The sequence below is a fragment of the Chroicocephalus ridibundus genome, chromosome 7, assembly GCF_963924245.1.
Source record: "Chroicocephalus ridibundus chromosome 7, bChrRid1.1, whole genome shotgun sequence".
Classification (NCBI taxonomy): domain Eukaryota; kingdom Metazoa; phylum Chordata; class Aves; order Charadriiformes; family Laridae; genus Chroicocephalus; species Chroicocephalus ridibundus.
In genome coordinates, this window is record NC_086290.1 from 58,973,330 (window position 1) to 58,999,715 (window position 26,386).

The 26,386-nt window shown below is 57.4% G+C and overlaps 1 protein-coding gene across 6 annotated transcripts in view; it reads left to right on the forward strand.

The window, feature by feature from the left end:
* GTF2IRD1 (GTF2I repeat domain containing 1) overlaps window positions 1–26,386 on the forward strand; it is a 67,341-nt gene continuing 40,955 nt past the window's right edge. For 5 of the 6 annotated variants that reach the window (XM_063341095.1, XM_063341102.1, XM_063341100.1 and 2 more), the window contains exons 1-3: window positions 1–100; window positions 22,835–22,963; window positions 25,000–25,141. In XM_063341095.1, coding sequence (XP_063197165.1) covers window positions 22,841–22,963; window positions 25,000–25,141 — 265 coding nt within the window. In that variant the 5' untranslated portion in view covers window positions 1–100; window positions 22,835–22,840. Of the gene's footprint in view, window positions 101–1,537; window positions 1,652–22,834; window positions 22,964–24,999; window positions 25,142–26,386 lie in introns of those variants that run through there. The other variant, XM_063341096.1, reaches the window with a different exon arrangement.

Genomic DNA, 26,386 nt, shown 5'->3' on the forward strand with positions numbered 1-26,386 from the left:
GGCGGGAGGCGGCTCCATCCCGGCCCCCGCCCGCCCGCCCCCGCCGCTCCCGCGCAGCCTCGCCGGGGGAGGCAGGAGCGCCGCGCCCCACACGCCCGCGGTAAGGAAAAAGTTTTGACCCCCCCATCCCCTCACGGTCCCCCCCACCCCCGTCCCGCTCCTGGGGGTGGCGGCGGTGGGGAGCGCCGGCGGGCGGGATGGGGGGGTCGGGGGGGATGCTGGGTGCGAGGGGGCTGGGGGGTGCAGGGGGTGTTGGGGCGGGGGGGGATGCGGGGGGGTAACAGGGCTGGGGGGTGATAGGGTTGGGTGGGATGTTGGGCTCATTAGGGCTGGGGGAGTGTAGGGGGGGCGTTAGGGCTTGAGAGATGCTGGGAGTGATGGGGTTGGGGGGGGATGCTTGGCTTATGAGGGCTGGGGGGGTGATGGGGCTGGGGGATGCAGGAGGCATTAGGACTTGGGAGACGCTGGGGGGGTGATGGAGCTTGGGGGGAGCTTGGCTTTTTAGGGCTGGGGGAGCGCAGGGGGGCGTCAGGGCTGCAGGAGGATGCTGGAGGATGATAGGGCTGGGGAAGTGCAGGGGGGCAGCAGGGCTGGGGGGCTGCTGGGGGGTGTTAGGGGTGGGGGGCAGTAGGGCTCGGGGGGAATGCTAGGCTTACCAGGACTGGGAGAGTGCAGGGGGGCGATAGTGATACTGGGGGAGGGCAGTGCTGGGGGAGGCGGGGGGGCAATAGAGCTGGGGGATGCTGGGGAGCCATAGGGCTGAGAGCTGTTGGGGGTGCGTTAGGGCTGGGGGATACTGCAGGGCAGTAGGGCTGGCAGGGATGCTGGGGGTTGTTAGGGCTGGGGGGGATATTGGGGGGCCATAGGGCTTGGAGGAGGTGCTGGGGATATTAGGGCTGGGGGTTGTTGAGCTCATTGGGGCCGGCGGGGGGGGAAATGCCGGGGATGATGATGGGGTTTGGGGTTGGTGGGGCCCATCCGGGCTGGGGGGGATGTCAGGAGGCAATAAGGCTGGGGGGGGGGCATTAGGGTTTGGGGGTGACACTGCTGCAGGGGTGCTTGGGGTGGTAGGGCAGGGGGATGTGGGGAGCAGCAGGGCTGGGGGGGGTCTGACAGCGCAGGGGGGTGCTGGGGCAGTCAGGCAGGGGATGTCGGGCTGGCCTTCGGTGCCTGCCACCGCAGCAGTGTCCCATGTCCCTATGGCAGCTCCAGGGCCGCCACCTGCCCCGGCCGCGGCTGGCGGTGCCGGGCAGGGAGGGGAGCTGCCAGCCGGGCTCTGCCAGGGCTCGCCTCCCGCTCCGCCGGCGCGGGGAAAGGCGGCAGCGCGGCTGGAAATAGAAATGCTGGGTTGAGCTGACGAAGCGCTCGGGGCTTCGGCTGGGCTGGTAACCCGGCCTCGGCACCACGGCATGCGGGGTGGAGGGACAGACGTCCTCTGCGGCTCCCCGGGGCTGGCGGGGGCGAGCGGAGGTTTCTCCGTGCATGGGGACAACCGTGGTGGGGAGAGAGTTGATCCCCGGGGAGCCAGTGCCCTTGTCCTTCCAGTACGCGGGGCTGGTGGTGGGTTTATCTGGGATAAGCTGTAAATTGGAGCCATCCTATTAATGCATCTTGCTCCGGAGCGAGCCTCGGCCCCGGCGGCGCTGCACAGGTAATCCCGGTGTCCGCGGCGGGCGCCGGGCACGCCTGGGCGAGAGCGCTCAGGGAGGCGGCAGTGCTGCTGAGCATCGCTGCAGAGCCACCGGGCCGGCTACCGCGGCGCTTCGTGGTCGGTCGCTCGGCATCCTGCCTCATCCATCGCCCATCGGCGTGCAAGCTCCGGACAGAGGGACCACCTGGGGCTGTTGTGTGGGGCCTCGCATGACGGGACGCCCAGCTTTGGGGTGTCTGTTCCCCACGCCGCTCCCGCTGGCGGAGCTGCTGGAGGTGCTGCAACTGGGAAATAATCCTGCAGTGGCGAGCACCTTTAATTCCACAGGGTCCTGCATCTCTGGTCCCCGCCGGTGCGGCCAGACCTGCTATGTTGGCTGTCAGAGCCCGTGGAATTTCCTACTCCTGTGGAAATGGCCACAGCGCTCACTCTGAAACAGGAAAGCGGTGAGGTGGCCACCGGCATCAGAGCCGCTGCTGGTGGTGGCCGAGGGGCCGGGATGCTAAAGGCCACGGCTGGGTGCCTCTGCCGCATCCCAAAGTCCTCGCCACCGGAGCAGCAAGCCCCGGCACAGCAGCGAGTGTTGCCGTTGGAGCGATACCAAGCAGCCGATCGGGTGTCAGGGTCGCCTTTAAGCCGTGTCTGCCCGCGGGTCCCCTGCTCCTGTCCCTTCATCCCCTGAGCTGGGGTCCCGGTGACCCCCGGGGGACGGGGTGCCCCGCTTCGGGGCTGTGCCGCTGGTTTTCCCATGCACCACTGCTGTCTGAGCTGGCGTTGCCTGTCAAGGCTGTGTTTTTGGGGTGAAACCTGCCCAGGATGCGTCACCGCTGGGGTCAGTGGTCCATGCAAACCACACCATGGGGTGCTTGCAGGAACCGGGGGGTGACAGAGGGGACATGTGCCGTTGGCGACCACCGCCTCCCTCTGCTGTCCCTCCCAGGAGGGCTTTCACGTCTCGGTGGAGGAGCTGCTGGTGCTGCTGCGGGTCGCAGCTCGTTTAGTTTTGCTAATGAGAAGCAGGGAGAGGAGAACCTGCTCAGGGACGTATTTAGCAACCTGCCCTACCAGCCTGGGGTAGAGCCGCGGTGCCCTCACTGGCAGCCCAGCGCTGTGCTGGGAGCCCAGCTTGGTGCCAGCAGGCATCCGATGGGACCTTGCCTGGGGCAGGAGGTGACAAGGAGGGTGGCCTTTCAGGCCAGCACGGAGGAGACAGGTCTGGTTGTCCCACATGATGTGCATCATGTATGACTCGAGCGATGCTCTGCTTCAAGGAAGGAGGGAAAAAACCCCCAAAACCCAAAAATCCCAGACCAAAACAAGCGACCTCTCGCTGTTGGAGCTAATGGGGGATTCCCATCTGCTCCCGCAGGAAATAGCTCAGATTTTTTTCGGCAATTATCAATGCCCTGTACTTCCTTTGGGAATGTCATTGGCTGCACCCCGGCGGCCAGGCTGGAGGAATGCGGAGGGACTCTGGCCAGGCTCGTCCCCGGCCGGTTGCCCGCTGCAGGGCTGACCGCTGGGGTGGGCGCAGGGCTCGGTGCCGGCTGTCTCCAGCTTGGGCAGCAGTGCCCAGCCCTGTCTGCCGAGGTTATTCCTTGTGCCACCGGTGTCCGTTTGCAGATGCCTGTGGCAGGTGGACGTGGTGGTGGCTCACCGTGGAAGAGGAGGTGTGGATGGGGACTGCTGCTCCTGGGATGGCTGGACTTGGGTGTAGGTGGTGGGTGATGTTTTGGGGAAGGGGATGGGTGGGCGAGGGGCTGTGTTGATACCCGCTCGCTGCTCCTGGCCCTCTGGCTGCGTCTGCATGTGTTGCACCTCGTCGGCAAGGCCAAACCTCCTCTGGGGGTTCAGGGGAGCAGGGGCAGATGCTGAAGGCATGTGGGCTGGATTTGCCACCACTAGAAGCCTTCTCCTCGAGGACAGGGAGGAGCAGAGGAAAGGACCTACTGGGAGCTCTTTCCAAGGATGGACACGTCCATCCAGGAGCTAAAAAAGTATTTATTGATTCATTTCTTGGGAAGAGCCCAGCTGGAAGCTGTAGGGAAGGGCCTCCTGGTGTCCATCTGGGTGCTGGCCCAAGCATGGGGCTGGGGGCACCGAGCAGCCCCAGACGGAGGTTTGCTGGGGGGGCAGCGGGTCTTTGCAGAATGGAAGAAGGTTTCCTGGGACCGTGCTCTGCCCTGTTGCCACCTGTCCCTTCACAGGACATGTTTTATTTAAATCTCTTGAAGCATTGTCTTTAAAAAGAGGTCAGGAGCCCTTGGTCTGGCCCGAAGCTGTGGGAGGCTCAGGGCTGCGCAGTGGCCGGGGCCCAGGTGGGCTTTATGGATGGGGCATTTGGGGGTATTTTGCTCACCGGTTTCATGCTTCATTTCTTAGTGCAGCCCTGTTGGTTGAATTTGCTTCGAGCCCAAGAAAAAAAGGTCAAGTGAGTCAGGGTGGGAGCTCGTCCCTGCTGCGTGGTGTCCCTGTGGTGGTGGGCGATGGGCTGGGCTGGGGGGCTGCTGCTGGAGGAGTCCTCCAAAGCAGCTGGGACATCGCTGTTGTGGGAACACCCCCGTGTCTCGTCCTGGTTTGGGAGCTGCTGCCAGATACCATCTTAAAACACTTCGGTGATGATTTTGGAGGGACTTGCCTTTGGCGGCAGCAAGGCTTTCCCATAGGTAGGATGCCGTGAAGAAAAGCACTCGGTACACGAATCCCTTCCTCGAGAGCAGGCTCTACTGAGGTGGGATTTACATTTCTGCACGCAGACAGCTTCTGTTTGAGTTTTCTGGCTTCACGTTGCCTTGTCGCTGGTCTGGCTGGTTTAAGAAGAGAATTAGCCTCAGCGGGATGAGCAGGGGACCAGTGAGGAGCATCATTCTGCTGCTGCACACCCGCATGGATGTCACCGTCCTTTACCAGGGCTTCCCCCCTCAGAGCTGATCTCCATCTCTTATGTGAGGGATGAGGTGTCTGTCTTCATTTGCTTTAAATCTGCGACATCCAAAGGAGCAAATGCCAGCGGGGAGGTCGGTGTGGACCCAGGAGGGGTCCTGGAAATGTGTCATCCAGTGCCCCCCCGTGCGCCTGGGACATCTGCCCCAGACAATTGAAGGGAACAAACCCAGATGTCCCCTGCCTGCGAGTGACATTCCCTACGGGTGTCCTGCCCCCCTGAGCCACGCAAGCCGTGGGTGCAAGCGGATGGGTGCAAATGCTTGTGGTGGGAACAACGGACCTGCTGCTGATCCGCTCCCGGAGCCCCACGGCAGTCAAACCTGGGAGCTCGGAGGGTGCTTTGAGGCGTAGGTCCCTCTGGGGATGGCTGGGAGGAAAACTGGTGGGCAGGATGTTTTGTAACCTTTTTTATTTTTTGGAGCATTTCTTGCACTTTTTGGTGATGTGTGCTGGTCGCTGCCAGGGTTTGTGTGTCCTGCTTGTCTGGGGTGATCCTGGAGGAAAAACCTCCCCCTGTGATGGGTGGACAGAGGTTAGAGGGATTTGCACGCTTTGGGGAGAAACGCGTGGTGCCCAGGCCCTGATAACCTGTAGCTTTGTGGGGTAGTTCGAAGTGGGGCTGAAAAATCCCTTTATGTGAGAAGAGGCGTCTGGTAGAGAGGTCGGAGCTAAGCCCCGTCCCTGGCTGAGGCAGGGGCTGGACGCGTGGGATCCCAGCCATGGGTTGTGCCAGTGGGGAAGCCATCAGGGAGCCCTTGGCTTCCTTCTCCCTTGCTAAAAAAAAGGCAAGAAAACCCTCAAAGCTTCCCCTCTGGTAACTGCTGGTTAGAGGAACATCGAGGTGGTTAGTCTGGCTTAGGGAAAACTCGTGGTGAGTGGAGAAGGAGTCCCTGGGAGCAAGATCTGTTGTATTTACATGCAAGATTTCAAATCAGGCCCTAGCACTTGGGGGAAAAAAAAAGTTTTAAGCATCCAATTCGGTAGATAACAGTGGGGAAATGAAACCATTGCAGTGGGTGAAGACGACCTCCTTGGTTTTATCCAGTTGCTGTTCAAGAAGATGCTTCACCCATTTTTCATGGGGACGAGTGGGTCTGTGCTCCCGTGTTTCAGCAGAGCTCGTCTCGCCTTTGCCTCCGGCTGCGTTTGCGTGGACGTGTCTCCTGCCTGGGAAACCACCCGCTCCTTAGTGCCTGCGTGAGGTGACCTTGCCTTGGGACACTGGCCACCGCGTTGCTCATCAGCTGCTGGAGCTCCAGCCTGGTGGCACCGCAGGGTTGGCCCTGGGCGGTAGGGACGGCTCCAGCCATTGTGCCGGGGGTGGAGGTGACTCCCTGGAGGTGGGCAGAACCCCCCACGCCGGCACGCGCAGATGAAAGAGGCGAACCCAGCCCCACTTCTAATTAGCGACAAGCCTCGCACCTGAAATTAAGCCTGGCCACTTTATAAGGGCTCGGCGCTGGGGAGCACGCGGGGCATGTCGCATCGATGACGGCGCCCGGGAGCAGTGCCGGTAAGGCGGGCGCTGCCCTTCCCTTCCCGCTCGCTCCCAGCCGTCGGGGAGAGCGTCCAGGATGCCAAAAGGCTGAGGGTGAAGCTTGAGATGAGCTTTTGGGCTGCCGCTCTGTACCCCGCTGCAGGGCAGGGACCCCATTGAGTGGGAGGGTTTTCCCTGGATGGATGCTCAGACCTTCCCAAAAGGAACCCCAAAGGATGGTTTGCGTTCGGAGCTGGACAAGCGCTGAGCCCCCGGGATGGGGTATTTTGGCGTATCTCCCCCAGCCCCGGTAGGACGGGGCTGTCCCCACTGCGGTCGGGCTTTGGGACCCGTTTGAGTCTCCATCTCCCATCCAAGTCGCGCTCCTCCCCATCGGGTCGGTTTTCTGCTTGTTTCATTGCAGGGATGGAAAAACCTGTAGGAGAGGCAGGATTATGTCTCCCTAATTGGTAAGGTCCCAATTATCATTTCTACCCAGAGCTCTGGTAATGATTAAATGTGTGAGAATTGGCTTTATTATTTGTATTGTGTTAGTATTTAGCAAGATAGGACCCCGTCTGCGGTGCAAACGGTGAATGATAGCCCTTGCACATGGGGATATAGTCTCTGGCACACGTGGCACGTGTCCTGGGCCGGGTGGATCAGGATTTTGAGCACCCATGGCATCGCCCGAATTGCTATCACGCTCCGCTCGCCGGCACGTAGAAGGATTTAGAGCATTGAATTGTACGTCTTTTTTGATGCATGAGTCACATGTGTTTTAGTGTGTGGGGAAAAAAAAAAATCAGTGTATTAACATGACCTCTGAAATTGTGATTTATACATAGATTTAAAATATATGTATATTTATATACACATTTTTGGCACCTGGGTTGTCAAAGCCCAGGAGTTGGCCGCCGCCTTTAGACACTCTCGCTTTATTGTTGGAGGGCTACAATAAAGCAATCTCGTTAGGTAAATATAACGATGTTACGATCCACCATCTGCTAAAGCGCTGCTGTGTGGTGGGAGCTGCCTGCTGCGCCGCTTCTCCCCGGCTCCTTCTTGCCGTGTCCCCCGCGGGTGCTGCGTGTCCTGGGAGGAACGCGAGTGGTTGGTACGGATGGGGAAAGGGCTTTTTCTTATGGTTGCCCCCCTTTTAACCAGCTGGGGGACGAGCTGCTGAACCCTTGCAGCTGGTGAGGACCGATTCCCACCGGAGTGCGGCGGGGAGGTTGGGATGGTGGTAGGGTCATTGGAAGGTCCCCCCCAAATCTGGGTCACCACGTTGCCAAGCCGTGGAGACCCTGATGCGTGGGGATGCTCTGGTCCGCAGGGGCACCCCAAGATGCCACCAGGTCCATGGGTCCCACAGCATCATCCTTGCTCCCATACAAGCGGTGGGACAACCCTGTCCCGGTGGCAGCAGGGACCCCCCCGCGCACCCCCCCAGGCGCTGGAAGCCCTTTTGCAATCGCCAGCAGGAAGGATCACGCTCGGTCGGCGAAATATGTGAGGAACTCTGCTTGTTTAAAGTGCCTTTGGGGTTTTGGGCCTTAAATAAACATCCTGGTTGGGGTTTGGGTTGGAGGTTTTCATCCCGGGAAAGGCAGGCGGGGGGGAAGGGAGCCGTGCCGGTGCCCCAAGTCCGCGTGCGCCTTCTGACAAGGTTATAAATTAGCTTCATTAGAGGAGGATCACTGAAAATAAATTGCTCTGCACCCTTTAGGGGCATCACCAGGCTGTAATTTCATCTCGTCTTTCTGGGGAAAAAATGCCTAGAACCCCCTGAAGTGAAATTACAGCATTTTACCCTGAGCTAGAGCTCGGTAGTTTTTACCCCCCCAAAAAAAATGCAAACACCCCCCCCCGGTGCCCCCTGAGGAAGCTGGGCCGGGGGCTCGTGTGGAAAGCAGGGGGGTTAGATGGGGTTGGCTGCGGGTTTGTGGCACGTGTGGCCCCTTGTCCCTCCGGTGGGGGCGCCTGGCCGGGGAGAGGAGGGTGCCGGGTGCTGGAAGCCCCCCAGAGTGGCTCAAAGTGAGCAGCCCCTGTGCCATTAATACAGATCTGTGGCAGGAGCAGGGAGCGGGCGACCTTTAACAGGACATTAAACATTTATTAAACCCGTTAGAATTAGTGTCAGGTTGTATTTATTTTTTTTATTTAAAAAGGGGGAGGGGGGAAGATACAGGAGAGGCGAGCGTGACCTGAGAGCCTGGTGAGGTGACCGATCCCGTGTGGTGTGTTCCCAGGCCCCCCCGTGCGAGCTCCCGGAGCAAAGACCTGGCTCCGGGATGGATCCAGCATCTTCCCGTGCCCTTCCCACGGCTCCTTGCTGGATCCTGCTGCGGGAAAGAGTCGGCCCCCAGCACCTGCCATGAAAAATCTCCCCTCCATCCTGGGCCCCTCAAATACTTGTCGTTCAGGTGGGTTATTTCCCTCCCCACCCACCTGCCCAAAGATTTAATCCTTTCTGGGGGGTGGGAGAGGACGAGATCAGCCTCGCATCTCTCCCACATCATCTTCCCGCAGCCGGCCGCCAGCTTTCCCCGAGCCACCCCTCCAAGGATTACGCGCTCTCTTGAAAAACCTCTTTGTTTCCCCATGTTTGCCGTTGTAATTTATGTACGATGCCGCTGCTTGTTGAAAAACAAGGTCTTTATCTCCGTGGGAATTACACCTGCCGAAATCCAGCCCTATCGCTGCCTGTGCGCGAGGCTCTCCATGATAAAAGCCGGCTCCAGCGCTGCCGCAGCGATGAAAAAGTTTCCTCTACTTTAGCCGCCGGCGAGGGCGATGCTTGCCTCCCCCCCACACCTTGTAGCGCACAAATCCCCTCCTCTTTAAACGCTCCCTGAAAGCAGGTTGTGGCTTCGTCGCCATAAATTGTCCTTCTCCTGATTTTATTTCCTGCTCCCCTAGCAGCATAGGTACCGTTTCTGCAGCGTTCAGAAGAGTTGGGATATTTTTCTGGCTCCTGGTTGATTTATTTTATTTTTGTTGTGTATGTAAGATGCAGAACTCCATGCTTGCTGACCTTCTGGCGCGCTGTGGACCTGATGGGGTGATGCCGGTGGATGGAGCGGAGAGCACCCGTCCCGTGGGACCAAGGGTGCCTGTGGGTGGCTGGCAACCGTGCTCCTGGAAAAGGCTATTTTTAACAGCTGGGATCGTGGTGGGTTGCCATCGATGTGCCGGAGCACGTAGGCATTCTTTATTATTTTAAACCCGATAATTAAAAATAACGCAGAGGCTGTCTCCGCTGTGGGTAGCGGCTGCTGAGGATGCTCCGGGATGCTGGCTTTCCCATGGCGTGGGGGTCTCATCCGCATCCAGACCAGCAGGTGGGCTTTGCCGTGGCACGTCTCTGGCTCCCCCCATTGCTGTCCCCATTGGGGCAGGGAAGCCGATGCCCGTCGGCAGCCGGAGCTGGCCCTTCGGAGGTGCGGGACCAGAAGAGCAGGAAGGGAGGTGGCTCCCGTCGGGGCCGGGGGCGAGGAGAGTGGTGGGAGGGTGGCTGTCCTCCCAGCACTGCCTGTCCCCGTGTGCCCCCTCCCCGCAGCTCCGCACCCCCCAAAAGCAAAATGGCAGCAGAGGGGCTGCACGCCGGCGTCGCCCGGGTGGGTGCGGTGCCAGGGTCTCCCTGCTCTTCCTCCTCTTCCTCCTCCCCATAACTCTTCGCTTGTGGTCAGGTCAGGCACAGGGGGTGCCGGGCTGGGTCTGCACCCTCCCGCGTGCTCCCCGCCTAGAAACCGGCGGTGATGCCTATGGAAAACCTCACAGCAAAGGCCGTCCCTCTTAAACCCACGTGCTGTGGGTGCACCCGGGGTTTTTCTGTCCTTCCCCCCACCCCCCGCCACTAACCCGCTTTTCACCAGCAATGCTACGAAAGGCGTTTAAGCCCAGAACCTTCCTTCTCGCTATTGATTTTGCTTTCTGCTCGAGTCTCTCTTTATTGCCCTTGGTATTTTGAGCAGCTGGAAGGATGCTGGGGGGAGCCGGGCTGCCTCTTCAGGGGGCTTCGTGTCCCCGTCAGCGAGGCGCTGGGCCGGGGTGCTGGTGGAGGCGTTGGTGGGGATGGAGCGGTACCTCTCCTTGGAGGTGTTGTTATCCCGGGGGTCCCAGTTCTGGGCTGTTCCTTGAAGATGCCGGAGAGATGCGGGCTCACACTCGGTGCCCAGGGAGAGCCTCTAGTAGGGTGGCTGGGGCAGTTTCTCCTCCTGGTCCCGGATCACCATCCTTGGGGAGAGGTTAAGGCAATTCCTCCCATCTTTGTTGGGGGGAAACCATCATTTTGCTTTTAATCAGGTTTTGGGGCTCCGCCCGGGTCAGCGATTTCGCAGCGGATGAGGCCCGGCGGCACAGCAGCCGAAATAAACCCGCCTATTTAAATATTTACTTGCCCATTATAAAGTAGCTCCGTGTTTACCCGCTCCATGGCTGTGTGCGGCACGAACAGCCGTGCCCAGAGCTCACCGGCCTCCCCGGCTCGCCACCCGTGCTGCCTGGCCATGTGCGCCCGTTTTCTAATTGTTTGCCACCCAATTAAGGAGAATTGATTAAGAAATCAATTCACAGTCTTGGGCTCCGTGGGTCCCAATCTGAATGCTTTGATCGCGGCGGAGCGGCAACGGATGCGGGCGAGCTCGCTGCTTCCCATCCTTCTGGCTGAAGCAAGAGGTAATTAAGGGGCTCTTGGTGTTGGGGTGATTTGGTATTGAAAATTCTTAATTTTTTGTGGGTTTCTACAAATTTTGCGGCGTATGAGGCTGTGGGGTCTCGGCGGGGTTTGGCGTGCGAGTCCCTGCTCGGTAGCATCCTGAGTTGTGGTGATGGAGAGCCTGAGATGGTCCTCAGCAGTGCAGCCCCTTGTTTCCCATCTCATGGATGAAGACATCAGAGGGTTCCCATTTTTCAACCTGACAAGTGCATGCGTGAAAAATAAGCTGTGAGCCTGAAAAATAAGATGCGTGCCCTCTGCCTTCCCCATGACAAGGTGCGCTCCTTTTGCACAGCCCCCCAAAATCTCTTTTTTTTTTTTTTTTTTTCTTTTTTTTTTTTTGAGGGGGTGGTCCAGAGAGGAACCGCCTCTCCTGGAAGCACCACCATCCCGGAGGTACATCAGCATCGAGCCACCTCCCGCACCCAAACTGTGATGCACATGTATTTATTTTCTGCTGTTTATGGGGTGGCTGAGCCGTGGTCTTGCTTTTCCCAGTGGCAAGGAACCGGGGTGCCCTCCAGCCGCCTCGGCACCCCTCGAACCCGCCCCGGGCAGCCCAAGAGGCGTTGGGTGCTCATTTCCCCACCCTCACACCTAAAGCAGGCTCCAAATTTGGGACGCCGCTTCGTTTGGCACTTTGTCGGGCGCCGGAGCTGCCGATTAAGGGAAACGTGCCATGAGGCAGGTTTGCTTTGCAGGATTAAAAGCAAATAAATATTTATGCGCTATGCAAAGCAGGCCCGATAAGATATGCGTATCATCAGGAATTTGAAGCGGTTTCGGTTTGGGCCTGAGATGAAGGGGTGCGCATGTTGGCGCGTTATGTGGGTTTAAAGGGATGGGTTTTTCTCCTGCTGCACAAAAATAAAAATAGAGAGGGGAAAAACAAGGGGTTTTTTGCTTCTTGGGCTGCTGTGGTCTTGGGTTTCGCCATCTCCCCAACATCCTGGTGTCTCTGTCTGCAGGGATGGAGAAGAGCCAGGGAGAGAGGGCAGTGCAGGCAGCATTTCGTATGCAAATATAATGCTGGCCCCGTTCCTAATATTCGCTGTGTTTACACGTAAATGCAAACAACTGTTGACTTAGTTTCAACAGATAATGTGTTTCATAACACAATGGAAATGAGAATTAAGCTGGAATTTAGCAGGGGGGAACATGTGTTTCTGCGAGACCTCGGGCTCCGCCGGCCCCGTGCCCGTGTGCCGTGTCGTGGTCACGGTGGTGCCAGCGCCGGGGGGGGCTTGGGGCTGGGGCTCGGCGTCCTTGGGGGACACCTCTAACGAGCGATTGCCCTTTGCTAAACCACACTGAAACGGGGCGAGCAAGACGAGAGGGCAGGGGTGGTCGGCTGCAGGATGGGAGAGTTGAACCGACACGCTGGGGAGGGACCCGGCGTCCCCCCGAGGTTACGGGGACTGGTCCAGGGCCAGTTTTCCCCTGGGAAAGAAGGGGCTCGTGTGCTTTGGGAGGGTCAAGGCATCAGGGGAAGGGAACTGCTGACCCAGGCTACTGCGTTGGAGCCCAAGCACCGTCGCGTCCCGGGAGGGAGGAGGTGGCAGCGTCCGGGTCACCTTGTCCCGGAGTGACTCCGAGCAGAAGCATGCGGGAGAGGCCCCAGCTGTATTTCAGGGCCGGATCCTGCCCAGCCCGGGGCAACCCTCGCAGGGCTCCCCGTGGCCAGACCTGGCACCGGCCTTTGAGTCACACTCAAATCGTTGGCTATCAGAGCTGCTCCTGCCGCCTCCACGCCTGCCGCTCACCCCACCCCAATGCACCCCAAGCCCACCGGGGGCCAGGCGGAACCCTGGCACCACCGCGCACCCCCCCAGGGTGCTGCATTGCCCTTCCCGGGTGAAGGCACGCGATGGACATGGGCAGCTCCCCGAGGAACAGAGGCGTCGCTGGGGAATCAGCCATTTGAACAGTGTGTAACCACCGTCTCGGGGTGTGGGTTTGTCCCCGTCTGTCTGCCTGCCGGTCCCTCGCCTGCTGGCTGGTGGCCACCCAGCGCGGCAGGGCTGCGGCACCACTCGTGCTGCTTAGGCTTAAAAAAAACCCCAGCCCCCCGTGAATATGGCGGGGGGAAAACTCGTGATGTGTGCCCAAGCTATATCAGACACCAGTGAATCTCCCCTGCAAGGGCTGTGGGGATGGTCACGCCGGTGGGGACACCTCGGCTGGAGGTGCACGTCTCTACCAGCCACCGGGGAGCCCGACCGTGGGCTGGGGAGCCCCAGGACCCCCAGCTGTGGAGCTGCGGGATGCAGGAGCAGCATGGCAGGACGTGGTGTTGTGGCGCTGGTCGTGATGCCGGGGCCCGGGGAAGCCAGAGCCGGACCCGGCAGCTCCTGGCGTGTCAGCTCGGCACTGAGGGAGGGTGATGTCTGCCCAGGGTGGGTGGGGGCCACGCAGCACCCGCGGCTGTTTGTGTCTGGCAGCTGGCGGTGATGCCGAGCCCTGATAGCGCCGCAGTAAATGGCAGGGTTTGGATGAGAAACAGCAGGTTTGGGGCTGGTGCTGCGGCCAGAGGCTGCCTGAGGAGGGAATGGGGATCCCGGCCGGCCGGGGCGGGCAGCTGCCGGCAGCGTCCCTCCTCCCCGGCGGCACTGCCCAGCTCCCTTGGAGGGTCACACCGGGGCGGGCACAGGGAGGCTTCACCGAAGAGTCCTCCATCGCTGGTGTGAGTCACCAGCCCCCCGGGATGCCCCACTCTGGGCAGGCGTCGAGGCGGCGCAGCCGGCACCGGCACTCGGCACACGTGCTCCCCGCTGCCGGGACGGAGCAGAGGGCAAGCGCTGGGGCCACGTAGGACATGCCATCACCTTTCCGAATCATCCCCTAAAGTAAAACAAGGGAGAAGGGAGCAGGCAGGAGCAGGGAGCTCAGGGCACGGGATGCTGCCGTCTCCCAGCCTCCTTTCATCCCCTTAGAAAGCCATTTTATTCTTTTATTGAGCTTATTTATGTGGCATAGAGTCAGGCCTGGGATTAGCAAATAGCCTGTCCTGTAACACAGGGAATACTCAATACTGACACACTGGCAACCAGAGAGAAATATTAGAGATAAAATTAAAACATAATGAGATTAGGTAGCGGCTCTCTATCAGAGACCTCCTTACGCAGAGGTAATTACCTGGGCAGAGCAGAAAGTGGGTGATGAGCAGTGGTGGCTGGGGTCAGCGTGGGGGGGACGGGGCCACCCCAGCCCTGCTCGGGAGATGGGGGTTACTGCCATCAACAGCGGCTTTGCAAAGGGAAGAAGCATCGGGGTTGAGTGTTGAGGAGGAGGACGAGGTGCCCACCAGCATCTGCTCCCATGGGGAGGACCGGGGTGGAGCATCCTCCGCTGAGCCCTTGCAAACTCGTTGCCCCCAGCCCAGGCGCTGTGTCTTCGTATATTTGCGGTTTGGGGATTTTTTGGCGAGATAATTTAGAATAATAAAAATAATAATTATTATCATTATCTGGAGCAGTGCCCAGTTAGACGGACGCAAGGTGGTCACACAAACCAGGGTGAGAGCTGGGACGGGGCATCGGGCACCGTTTGGAGAAAGCAAATCTCGTACCAGGATGTGGGGCTGGCACCATAGCACCTGCGGGCATCATACACGTGGGATTTTTCTTTAATTTAGAGAGAAAAAAAAAAAAGGGGAAGGGAAAAAAAAAAGGGCAAAAAAGCATGTGTCTATGCAATATAAAATTCAAGTTAGGCTCTTGATGACTGCACGGAAAACAACAGGCTTTTTATGTTGGCTCTTGGGGTAGGAGGAGAGCAGGCTAGAATAAAGATTTACAGTGTTTGGGAGATTAAAGGCCCTTGGTACATTGTTCAAATACCACGAGATTAGTTTCCAAGGAGACGGATACCAGTTGCCATAGGCACCGGGGGGCCAGGAATTAGGATTGCGATTTTTTATCCTGATCACGCAACCAGTAGCTGAACGCTGCTAAAACTCGGGCTTTAAATAACCCCAGCATTAGTTTACGCGCCGCCGAACCAGGGACTGGAAACAGTATCTCCCTTCCTTCCCCCCGCCCCGGCGCCCACTGGGGTGTGCGGAGTTGGACCCGGGTATCGACGGAGGGGTGCGAGGGGACGCGGGGCTGGGCACCGAGGTCGGTGCAACCCCAGGACCTTCCCTGCAGCCTGTCCTGGGGCTTCTGAGCTCGTTTCAGCTCGTTTTTTTTTCTCTAGGCAAGGGATTGCCGGCATCTCCTTGCGATGGAGGAGCTGCGCGGTTCCCTGTCGCAGTCGCTGGGGCAGGGGATGTACCGAGGGGCAGAATTAGTCACTTGCTAATTTTGGCTTCTCCTGGTCGCCCGCTTCTGGGAAGTGCAACCCGAGCCCTGGCGCGTGGGACGCTGGATCCGTGTACCCGCTGCCCGCCTCTCTCCTTCTAGGAACTGCAGAGCACCGGGTGGTGTGCGGGCTGTGCGGGAAGGGGTGCTGGGCCTCCCCCCGGGGAGGGCGGCTCGACCCTGGGAGCCATGCAGGCACCCAGGTCCCCATGGCTGGGTGCCATTGGTCACCCATCAGGCACCATGACGCTCGTCTCCAGCTTGACCGCCCCCAACCACCCACACGGGGCCACCGGTGCAGGATCTGGCTCAGCCGCGGCCGCTTTCCATGCCTAGTGCTCACAGCATCCCTTCCCTGCAATGGTGGGAACGCTCCGAATAACACTTACTTTTCCCCCCCTTCTCCCTTTCTTTTCTTCTCTCTTTTATTTAATAAATGAAGAGGCAGTTGCTCGAAGCGAGAGCTTCTGCGCCTGCCTGCCGTGAGATTGCGGCGTGGAAACTTGTCTAGAGCTGAAAGCTGCGCTGCTCGGGCTCCGCAGGCAGAGCCATCCCCCCCAGCAGCCGCCGTGACATGAAAGTGTTTATCCTGGGGGAGATGAGACGCAGCTTCTGAAGGGCACTTGATCCTCATCCGTCTCTTTGCACTAGACAGAAGCCTACTATAATTTTACTGTATTATATTTGTGTGCGCGCCTAGGCCAGGCTTAAGAAAATCAAGGCGGCAGCAGAATGCAACGCCCTGGTTGGGGGGGGGGAGCTAAATTCCTGCTGCAGGTACGTCCCCCCGTGGGAGCCCCCGGTTTGCTCTTTGCTTCTTTTATAAGTGGGACTAAACCGCGGCAGGCGCCGGATTATCCGGGAAAGCAGAGCTGAGGTGGCGATGCCAGTGGATGTTGTGGTGCCGGTGTGTACGTGAGGAGCTTTTCCAGCAGGTGCCGGGGGTTTGTTGGTAAAATAAAACCGGGGAGGAGGTGTCTGGTGGTGGGGGCTTCTTCTGCCCGGGACTAACCAGCTGGAAGGACCAGGGGGGAAAAATTTTGGGGGGAGCTGGCAGACCCAGTGGGGTGAGGGCTGCCGGTACGGTGAGGACGTGGGCACAAGCGGTTGGGTGCCCCAGACTGTGCCGGGGGCTGTTTGCCCCCCAGCTCTGCTGCTTTCAGACTTTTGCAAAAAGATACTGGCTTGAAAAGTAGCAAAAAAAAAAGGGAATTTGTGGATATGGGGAGAAACGTGGCAGCGGTTGTGGGGCAGCAGTTGGACCAGGTTGTGGGGCTGGGGGTGCACCGGCACCTGCCTTTGGGGGGTGGAGATGCGGGCGCTGGTTGGCAGCGGGTGCATCGTCAGGGTGGCACCTGGCGTCCCCAAAACCCAGAGCCCCCCCACCTGCCCGGGGAGGGCTGTGCCGCAGGGGCACCTGCACATGGGGCAGAGATTAGGAGTTTGTGGGCTTTTGGGGGGCGTTTAGATGTTTGAGGGTATTTCTGGGCATTTTGTGAGTGCCCAGGACCGCAGTTACCCACTGTAGCACCAGCAGCGGTGCTGACCCCACAGCTCACCACCCGCCCACTTCGTTAGTGAAGCAATAAACCACCCCGGCACGAGTTGCGTGGCTTCGCCCTGCGCCAGCTCGGGATGGAGAGGATGCAGCCGCGGGGGCTGGGGGCTGGTGCCAAATTCGGGTTAAGGGATTAGGGTTTAGCCAGGTGGCACGGGCAGGTTAAAGCCATCATGCCACGAGTGAGTCGCCCGGACGGAGCAGAAATCTCCACCGCTGCAGCAAAAACCGGTTATTTGGTAAGCGCGGGGCTGTGCCACGGTGCTCCCGCACCCGACACGGCTTCGGTCGCATCCGCCGGCTCCGCTGATACTGGTGTTTGCTTAAGTGATTAGAAAAAAACCACAAGTTGCAATTCAAGCCTTGTCCCTACCCCTGGCTTTTGCCCCGCTGCGGTTGATGTGGTTTCCAGGGATTTTTGCTGAAGCGGCTCCAGCTCGCCGGGCACCTCGCCCCTAACAGGCGCCTGCCCAAAAAGGGACCTCAAAAGTCCCTGAGATGTAGGGGGACAGAGAAATACCTCCCAAGTCGGTGAGATAACCCTTAGCACGGGTCCTGCCTGCCCCAAAGCGATACCCCTAGTGGGGACGTGGGCGATGGTCCCCTCACTTGGAGGGGGGATGCTGTCCCGGTGCTAGCAAAAGACATTATTTGTCCCTCTGGCTCCTATCAGGACAGGTCCTGATGGATTTTAAAGCGTGTTTCATGATAGCCAGGGCTAATTGCTTAAATGTCCTCCAGGACCAGTGTAATTTTTAAAAATCCTCTTTAAATATGCTCTCCCAGAGTAAAAAGGCAATTACAAATAAAATCACTGTTGCCTCGTCGTTATGTGTAGGTCATCGTTGCATCCATGTGCGGTGTCGCAGATGGCTGAATGTGGCACCCGATGTCCCACGGCTCATTGAGTGTTTTGGGTGGCCATGAAGCCCAAATGCCACCTTCAAAGGTCCTTTTGGTGCCTGGTAGCCTAATGCCCCCCACCCAGCAGTGCCTTCCCCTGCTCTAGTGCACCCCAGGCTGCCCCTGCTCTCCCGGGAGGGAACGTGGCCTTTAAGTCCATGTCAAGACCTACCTCTAATGTATATATTTGAATATCTGTATTCAATAGATATTGATTTATTATTGAGTGAATATTTATTTTTTTTTTAAACATTTTGCCGGAATTGGGGCTGGCTTCTTTGGGCTTTCCACGGTCTCACCAGCACCGCTGAAGCAACAGGCAGAATTTTCCTGGAAAAATGAATAAGCGGATGATTTCCAGCCACTCTTGTGTGGAGCTGCAGGCAGGACTGGCGTGCTAGTCTTTTTTTTTTTTTCCCCTCCCTCTTTTTTTTCCCTCCTCAACTTGCTGAACGGTCAAAGCTCTCATTAATTTCGGTTGTTGTTTGGCTCCCTGGACTGGGAGCCAGCCCACGCGGCTGGAGGCTTTATAAACATCCCAGGCGGGCGCGCGGGGGGATTTCCGTGGTGATGCTGCGATGTCTGTAGGGCAAGGGGGGGGGCACTGGTGACTCTCTGTGCCGCTCCCCTGCTTTTCCCTTCTCCCTTGCTGTCATCAGACGCCGACCGACTCACTCCATGCCGATGGCGTTTCCTTGGTGCTACGGCTGAGCCGGTGTCCTCCAGCTTATCCTCCTCTTGTCACTCGTGGGTGCAGTTGGTGGCTTAAGGGCTGAGCTGGAAGATGTTGCACCCACCCAGCGCTGGTGGGTTTGGGTCGGGGCACTGGCTGTCGGATGCTTTGCCCTGCGATGGTTTTGAGTGGTCTGGCGTTCTTGTTACGGGAGGTGCTTCGTGCGGTGAAAATCCCCAGGGTTACATTTGTAAGATACAGTAGAGCTGCAGGAAAAAAAAAAAGAAATCCATTACTGAATTCAGTTTAAAACCAGTATTGGTAGAAAGCAGTATAAGAAGGAGCTGATGTGAGATGTCCTCGGTCCTTCCTGGGCGTTTGGCTGTTCCCATCTCACAGCATCTCCTGCTCTGCACTGGGTTTGGCCTTGCGTAATTCCCAAAAAAGGGGTTATTGCCTCTTTCCTGATGGCCCAAAGGAGCAGAGGGCCCAGGGGGAGCCGGCAAGAAGTTCAGCCCGGTTTTGTGAGTCCTGGGAAAGCGCGTGGTTCCCTTTGGAAAACTGGATTTTGGGGTTTATGCTAAAGAAGGCTTATTGTACACAGCAAGGTGACAGCAGCGGGGAGGATGGCAGTGGAGATCCTTCTCCAGGCTCCGCCATGGCAGTATGGAAGCACCAGCTCGGCTTAATAAATAAGATGCTGTTGCTTCTGGTTGTGGCACGGGGCTGGAAATTGCTGTGAGTCTTGAAAAGATGAGCAAGAGGAAGGGGGACAAAAGTCAGTCCCAGGAGCTCGCAGCACCCATCTTTGCCATGAACCGAGCCCCAGCCCGGCAGGCGATGCTGGCGCAGCGCTGTGCGAACTGCCGGCTCCCATGAACTCCCCTCCGTTTCTCCTAATTGAACCCGTTCATAATTTAAGGGATATAATAACACAGTTTTTCTGCTTGGAAATTTCCTTTGGGGGGTTGTTGTTGGCTTGTTGGGTTTTTTGTTTTTTTTTTAACTGTTTTGTTTGCTCCGAACACTTTGGAAATGGTGACGCAGCACGCAAGAGTGGAGGATGTTTATTTTGGGGGGAGATGCTGCCCTGCAGCACGGCCGGGGGGGATGGAGATGGGATGCTTCTGCTGCGGGTGCAGAGTTTGGGGGCACCGCTGCCGTTTCTGCAGGGGTTCGGGAGCCTCCCCGTGCGCCGGGTTTTTCCTTTGCTGCAGCCCAGGTGATTCACAAGCGAAACTCCCCTGGGGCTAAATTTATAATCTTTCCCAGGATTAGAAAGGGAGGCGAGGAAGGAGGTGTCGTAAGAGCGGAGCAGGCGATGGCCCGTGCGGGCTGCCTGCCCACATCCCGCTCTGGCTGTGGCACCGCACCCCCGTCCCCGTGCTGCTCGTCCCATCCCTGCAAGACTCATTCAGGAGGGAGAAATAATTAAATAATAATAAAATTAAATAATAAAGTAATTTATTTATTTTTTTCATATTAAAAAAAATAATAAAGCCATCTGCAAACATTTGCTGTGACAGCGGCACGACAGTCCCTGAGTCACCCTGTGCCCTGGCAACGGGACTCGGGGCACAGAAGTGGGATGGGGCTGGGGCTGGACCTGAGCCCCTCTCCCCGCTGTGCTCCAGGAGGGGGAAATGGACCCCTCGGTGCGTGCCCTGGGGTGGGATTTGGTGTGTGGAGCCCTGGGAAGGGGGGGTAGGGTGCTCTGCACCCATCCTGCCCACCTCGCTCCCTGCCGCCGGCCCTAACTGCTATAAGAATGGTTTACCCCAGTTTTCCTAAAGATTACTTTCCCTTTGATTAGACAAACAACTTCAAGCCGTATGTCTTAATTTGATTTGAATAAGCCTAGCGCTTGCTGTGAAGTTTTTTTGCTCCCTTTTATTCCCCCTTTTCTAAGTCCGCTGTCACTGCTCTTCGTGGCCATAAATGATTAAAAGCTTTACAGGAATATTGTCCCCCCATCCCTTAAATTCCTGTTGTATTACTTGGGTCATATTTTTATTATGATTTTTTTTTTCTCATTGAGTGATTCTCCCTTTTCCTTCTTAAATGATCAGCCAGGTGAAAGGGATTATTTTTGTGCCGGTCTCTTGCAGAGCAGGGAGTGGGTAGGGAGAGGGTGCAGAGACCCTGCCCCACTTCCCACTGATGTTATCCCGGGTTTTCCCTTTGGTTCCCCCTCTGGGGCCGGATCCAGCTCATGGCTTTGCTCTCTGCAGCCAAGGGAGGAGCATCTCTTCCTGTGGGAGCCCGTGGCCCAGCAGGTTGGGGCAGCTTGAGCTCTCCGAGGGGCCGCGACCAGCCCACCGAGGCAGGGACCGGCTCTCCAAAACGCTGCCAGAAGGCAACAAGAGCATCCAAGTCATAGTAGTCATATTTAATAATAATTAGGGCACTCAAAAATATGTACAGGCATCAGAATAAGGCTGCTTTCCAAGTGAGTGCTTGCGGGGGGATTAAGAAGGGAGTGATGCTCTTTGGACAGACTCCGTTCCCGACAGCGGCCCCCAGGCGATGGCTGGTCCCAGCCCAGCGTTGGGGCTGCCCCATGTCCTGCAGGCTGGGAGAGCGGCTCAGGGAGAGCTCAGCGGCCGCCATTGCCTGGCTGCTCCTTGCCAGCTGCAACAAGGCACGTCTTATTAACACAGCGGCGATTAAAAGAAGGAATCTTGAGTTCCCTGCACCCACAGGGCTGTCCGTGCACAGGGAGCTGCTCAGGAGCTTGCACATGAAGTGCTCCCTCATCCGTCCATCCATCCGCCCGTCCACAAACAGCAGGACTGGAGCAAAGCGGACCGTTTCCCAGCGTTGCTGCAACCCTTGGTGATGGTAAAGCTGGAGGTGCCTGGCAGACCCCCGTTCCCAGCGTGGGGACGTCCGTGGGGGCTGTGCCGGAGGGCGGTAGCACCCACGCTGCAGGACCCTGTGTTCAGTTTCCTGCTTTAGTCTCCAAGCTGATGCGTGATTTTTGGGTTTTTTATCCCAAGATTTTGTTCTGGAGGGGAAGACTCCGCCGTCAGCTTCATTTGGGCAGTCGGTGCTGTTAAGAGCGGGCCCAGAGGTCCTGACGAGAGCAGTTTCTGAAGTTCAGTCGTTATTGTTTAACACAGAGTCGTCTGCACTGCCGTTGGCTTGTTGCGTGCCCACGTAACAGCGAGGTTTGCAGCGACGTTTGTCAGCCCCCTGCCCTGCGCCTGCTCAGGCGCCTGCAGACATGCTGGCGTGGGGGGGACTTGTTATTTTGGGCCAAAATCCACCTTTTCCCCAGTTGCGAGGGGCAGCACGGCCCCACTTTGCGTGCAAATTCCTTCTGCCTGGACACAGGTGTAGGAAGGTGGGTTTGGGTTTTTGCTGTTGACTTTTCACCCTTGTTTTCAGCAGGGCCGAGCGGCCGCGGTTATCGGCTGAGCCGCAAATCGAGTTAGGCGCAGGCAGATTCATTCATATTCCCCGGCTCCTGCTGGTCTTGCCTCGTTACAAATTCTCCAGCCTTTTTTATCCGCTTGCGGCTTTGAGCACATGATTTATGATCTGGTTTGAGTGGCTCCCGAGCGTTGCTGGCTAATTTGCCACCCTTTATTGGCAGGATTAAAGCCGGGCGGCGCGACGCTGCCCTGTGGATGGAGGGGCGATCGCTGGGGGTGACCGTGTTGGGTGCTGGCGGGTGATGCTGTATCAGGTGTGGGTGCCCCCACCATGGGAGTGGGGTGATTTATGAAGGACGAGCCCCTGCCTCAGTTTCCGCCCCAGTTTCTCGCTGTGGGTCATGGTGAGATGTGCGCAGCAGGGTGCAGAGACCTGGCGCAGCTGCTGCACGTGTGCCAGGCCCTAGCATTTTTCCCCCTTTTTTCCCCATTTTGCAGTGAGGGATGGAGGTCCCGGGGCCGAGCCCCTTCTCGGGTGCAAGGTCCCTGCACGCCGCCTGGTGCTGCTCCTGCCAGCACGGTCCCCCAGGAGCTGTGGGGTGGGATGATTTGACGATGGAGCCCCTCACCATGAGCTGCCTCTCACCTGTGGGGTGAAGGTGGAGCACCCTGTGGTTTTGGCCTGTTCCGGGGACACCTTTGGGTGCCGGGCTCCCCTCTCGCCCAGGGTGTATGGAGGGAGGCATGGGGACAGCCGGCATGGTGTCCTTGTGGGGACACAAGCATCACCCCCTGCTCTCTCCTGCCCACAGAGCTTGGGCACAGGAACGCTCCACGTCCGCTTCAGCGTGCATCCTCCTGCTTGGCACGGCCACAACCTGCTCGTCCAGGGTGCCCCACCACGCGGTTGGTCTGACGCACCCCATGCGATGGTGGCATCTCCCCAGGGGTCAGTCCCAAGGGCAGAGGTGACCTGGCCACTGCTGGGACACACAGCATCAGCCCCAGGGTTTGGTTATGGCTCGGCAGCGTCCACAATTATCTGCCTTTAGCAGAGGAGACGTGGGGGACACAGGGCTCAGGCTGGGCCCGGCCTCTCTCTGTGCCTCAGTTTCCCCGGTGTATCCACGCCGGTGCTGTGCCATAGCCCACAGCACACGCTGGTGATGCTCGCCGCCAACTCTCTGTCAGTAATATCAACATATATATCTTTTTTTTCTATTTCCAGGTGAATATGGCCCTGGCAGGGAAGCCCTTAGACGTGACTCTCAGCACCTCCAGAGCTGACCAGTGGAATATGGTTTTTCCCCAGAAAGACGAAATCATCACCAGCTTAGTGTCTGCCTTAGACTCCATGGTAAGAGGCCGGTGGCATCCCTGTCCCCCTCCCTCCTTTCACCTCCTTTAGCGGGGTGGCTGGTAGCAGGGTTGGAGCGGGGGGCTCGTCAAGCTCATCCCGCTCCCCTCTGCTGCCGGAAAGCCCAGGGAGCTGCCGGAGCTGGGAAATAAAAATCCTCTCCTGCCCTGACAGCCGTAAGGATCATAAAGTCAGCCCAAGTTAATCTCAGATGTGTATTGTTTTCCCATTAATATTTATGTTGGTATCAACTGAATGTAGGGTGGTTGGGTGTTTTTTTTTTCTTGATGTTTTACCAATGTTACCGTGAGCTTTTACACAACAGGAGAACAATGGCTTTTATCTCCGAGAACAAAGAAAATAACTTTCATATCTTTTGACGTAGAATTCCCGGTGGAAACCTTGCCTAAGTCAGCCGTGCTTACATAAACAAGATAACTGTCTGGATTAGGTCTCGTGGACCAGAGCTAATCTTATTTTTAACTGTGAATGTGATCAAGAAGGGAAAGCGGGTGTGTAGTAACAAATATCTAATACAATGCGACGTGCTAAATAGCCCTCCCTTTTTAAAGCCAAGTCGTATTTAGTGTATTTATCTTGGATGCATCTTCTTCTCTACTCAGGTAGGGTGGGTTTTTTTTCACGAGTACTAATTTCCCTCTTTTTAACCATCACCGCCCCACTAAGGAGCAAATTCTCCAAAGCTGATGCATCCCAAGCGGCGTTGATGATTTATATACTTGCCATCCCGTACAGCAAATCGTGTTACCGTAGTTTGGCTTCTTAATGAATATACATTATTCCGCAGTCCTCGTTACATGCTGACACCGGGGCCAGGAGGCCAGGCTGCTCCTGACATTCAGCCTTTATCCCAGCGCTTCACTGGGGCCGGGCTCTGCACCGGGAGCCCGGCTGCGTGTGATAAATAAACTAGGGGGCCATGTGCACGTCGCCAAGTGGGCTTAGGGTTTGGATTTGGTCCGCCTCCAAATCTCACATCCCTTAGATTTTATACTTATTTTTTGGGTGTTGGGTATTTGGAGCAAAATGCTTTGATTTGCTGCTGGGTTCTTGACAGGAGGTTTCTTAAAAATATCTATTTTTGGGGACGTGATTCAATACCCTCTGCTTGAAGAAGACGAGCAGGAGGCAAAATGACCCAGTATAGAGACTGGTTTAAGCCCACGCAATCGAACTGGCTGTAAATGCATGTGGGGAGCTAAAGGTAGCTCAGGGGCATTGGTCCACAGGCGGCTGCTGTCCTGCTCCATCCCTGGCCACCAGCATCCTCCGGCCCCTCCGCAATGCCGGGGGCGGGCAACGTGTCTAACCAGGGCTGCCGATAGGAAAATCCCCCCTCTTTTAACCATTTAAATTGTGACCTGGGGACAGCGTCTTCATAGCGTCGCTGCTGTAGCTATGGGAATATGACTCATGCTGCCGGCACTGCATAACTATTGTAATATAAAAAAATAATAATAAAAAATGCATATACATGTGTATTATGTAGAGCAGGAAGTGCACGTTACATAAAATGGATTAATGGAGGAAGTCTTTTCCATCTCTTTAATGTTTTGCATAACTGTACGAGAAGAATCGTTCGACTAATCCAGACTTTGACCATATTAGTGTTCCGCAGCTGAAATAAGATTCCCGTGCTCCTTATTTCATTAGAGCTGGGTGGAAAAATACAAATTGTTGTTGGTTTTCATTTGGGTTTTTTTACAGGAATGTTTTCTTTTCAAGAAATACTCTAAAATGTTTACTTTTAGGATAGGAAAAAGTGAAGCGAAATGATGGGTCAATAGTTCTTGTTTTCCAGCAAAGCACGGCTCAGACGGATACCTTTCTGGAGCTGTAAAGTCACTGAAGTGTTTAGGGGATGGCATAAAACCCATGAAATTCTGACCCAAACCAGAATGTTGCTTATGATGGGGGAATCTTTTGATGGGAAGAAAAAAATCCCACTGGAAAATGGCAGAGGGTGGCAAGCGGGGGTGCTCCCACGGCCGCTCTGAGCCGGTGCCTCCCCGCAGTGCTCAGCGCTCTCCAAGCTGAACGCGGAGGTGGCCTGCATCGCCGTCCATGAGGAGAGCGCCTTCGTGGTGGGCACCGAGAAGGGACGGGTCTTCCTCAGCGCCCGCAAGGAGCTGCAAGCCGACTTCCAGAAGTTTTGCAGTGAGTATCCCCGCTGGCGCAGTTGTCTCCAGTGGCGGGGTTGGTGCTCCGGTTGTGCCAGCCGGGCCCTGCACTGCGCGCAGAGGGGTTGTGGTCCGGGGGGCACTGCGGTGCTGTCTGTCCGTGGGGCTGAGCGGTGTTTTAAGTGATGGAGAAAGCGGGTGGGAACTGCAGCCAGAGCCAGGGAGGGCACTGCAAGCCCCAGCTCTCCTCTCCAAAAGAATCCCAGGGGTGGCACGGGGCTGGATGGCTGCTCTGTGCCCCCGTCACTCTCGGCCTGTGGCAACACTGTGATGCACTGGAGTGGCTTTTGAGGACTTAGCAGAAATAATTTGTCCTAGTGATCCCCCAGGAGCAGAGAGGCTTTCTTGGGCCAAGGCCTTTTTCCTGGTTTTGGAAAAACAGGGATGGATTTGGGAGTTGGGAGTGTTGGTTGTGGAGCTGCTTATTTTTTTGAAGGGCTAACAGTGGTGCAAGGATGACTTGAGCGAGAGCCGTGGTCCCCCCAGGTCTCAGATTTGGTATGGCAGGGACGTGTGTGACTGGTGGCAGCCCTGCGTGTGGTGAGGCTGGCACCCAGCCCTCTGTCCCGGCTCCGTGCCGCTGTCAGCTCCCCGAAAGCAGCCTGGGAGCTGAGGGGAAGGCAGGAGCCATGCTGTAAATGGAGACCTGCATTTCTTGGATGGCATCATCCCTGGAGCACCAAGTGCTGCTTTCCCTGCTCTGTGCAGGAGCTGGGACAGAATCTGGCTTTGATGGTACTGGGGACCCCAGACCTGGGGGGACCCCAGACCCGGATCCACTCACACACACTGCCCACAGTGGGATGTCGGTGGAGAGAAACGACCTGGCTGTGCGCGCACACACATGGTGTTGATGGAAACCGTATTGGTGCTTAATCCGTCGGAGAGATTGCTCAGGAAGGGTTCGCTCTAGTGAAAACAGCGCTGTAAAGCTGCCAGGGTCGCTGTCTGCTCGGGTTGTTCGCTGCACGTGTGCGAGGTGAGCCGGCACGGCTTTGCAGGAGCGACTCTCTGCCAAGGCTCCGCTCTGCCCCTCCGTCCTGCCCGCCGTGGGCAGCTGCCTGCCACCACACACACCCGGGAGAGCCACCATTAGTTGTTCTTCGCGTTGGTGCGTAGCGTTTTGCAGGACAGGAGGAATTTTGGGGATGTTTCCTGCGTTGCGGGCAGCTCTGCCTCCCCTTCCCACCACGCGCGAGAGGCAGGGAGGTACCGGAGCGGT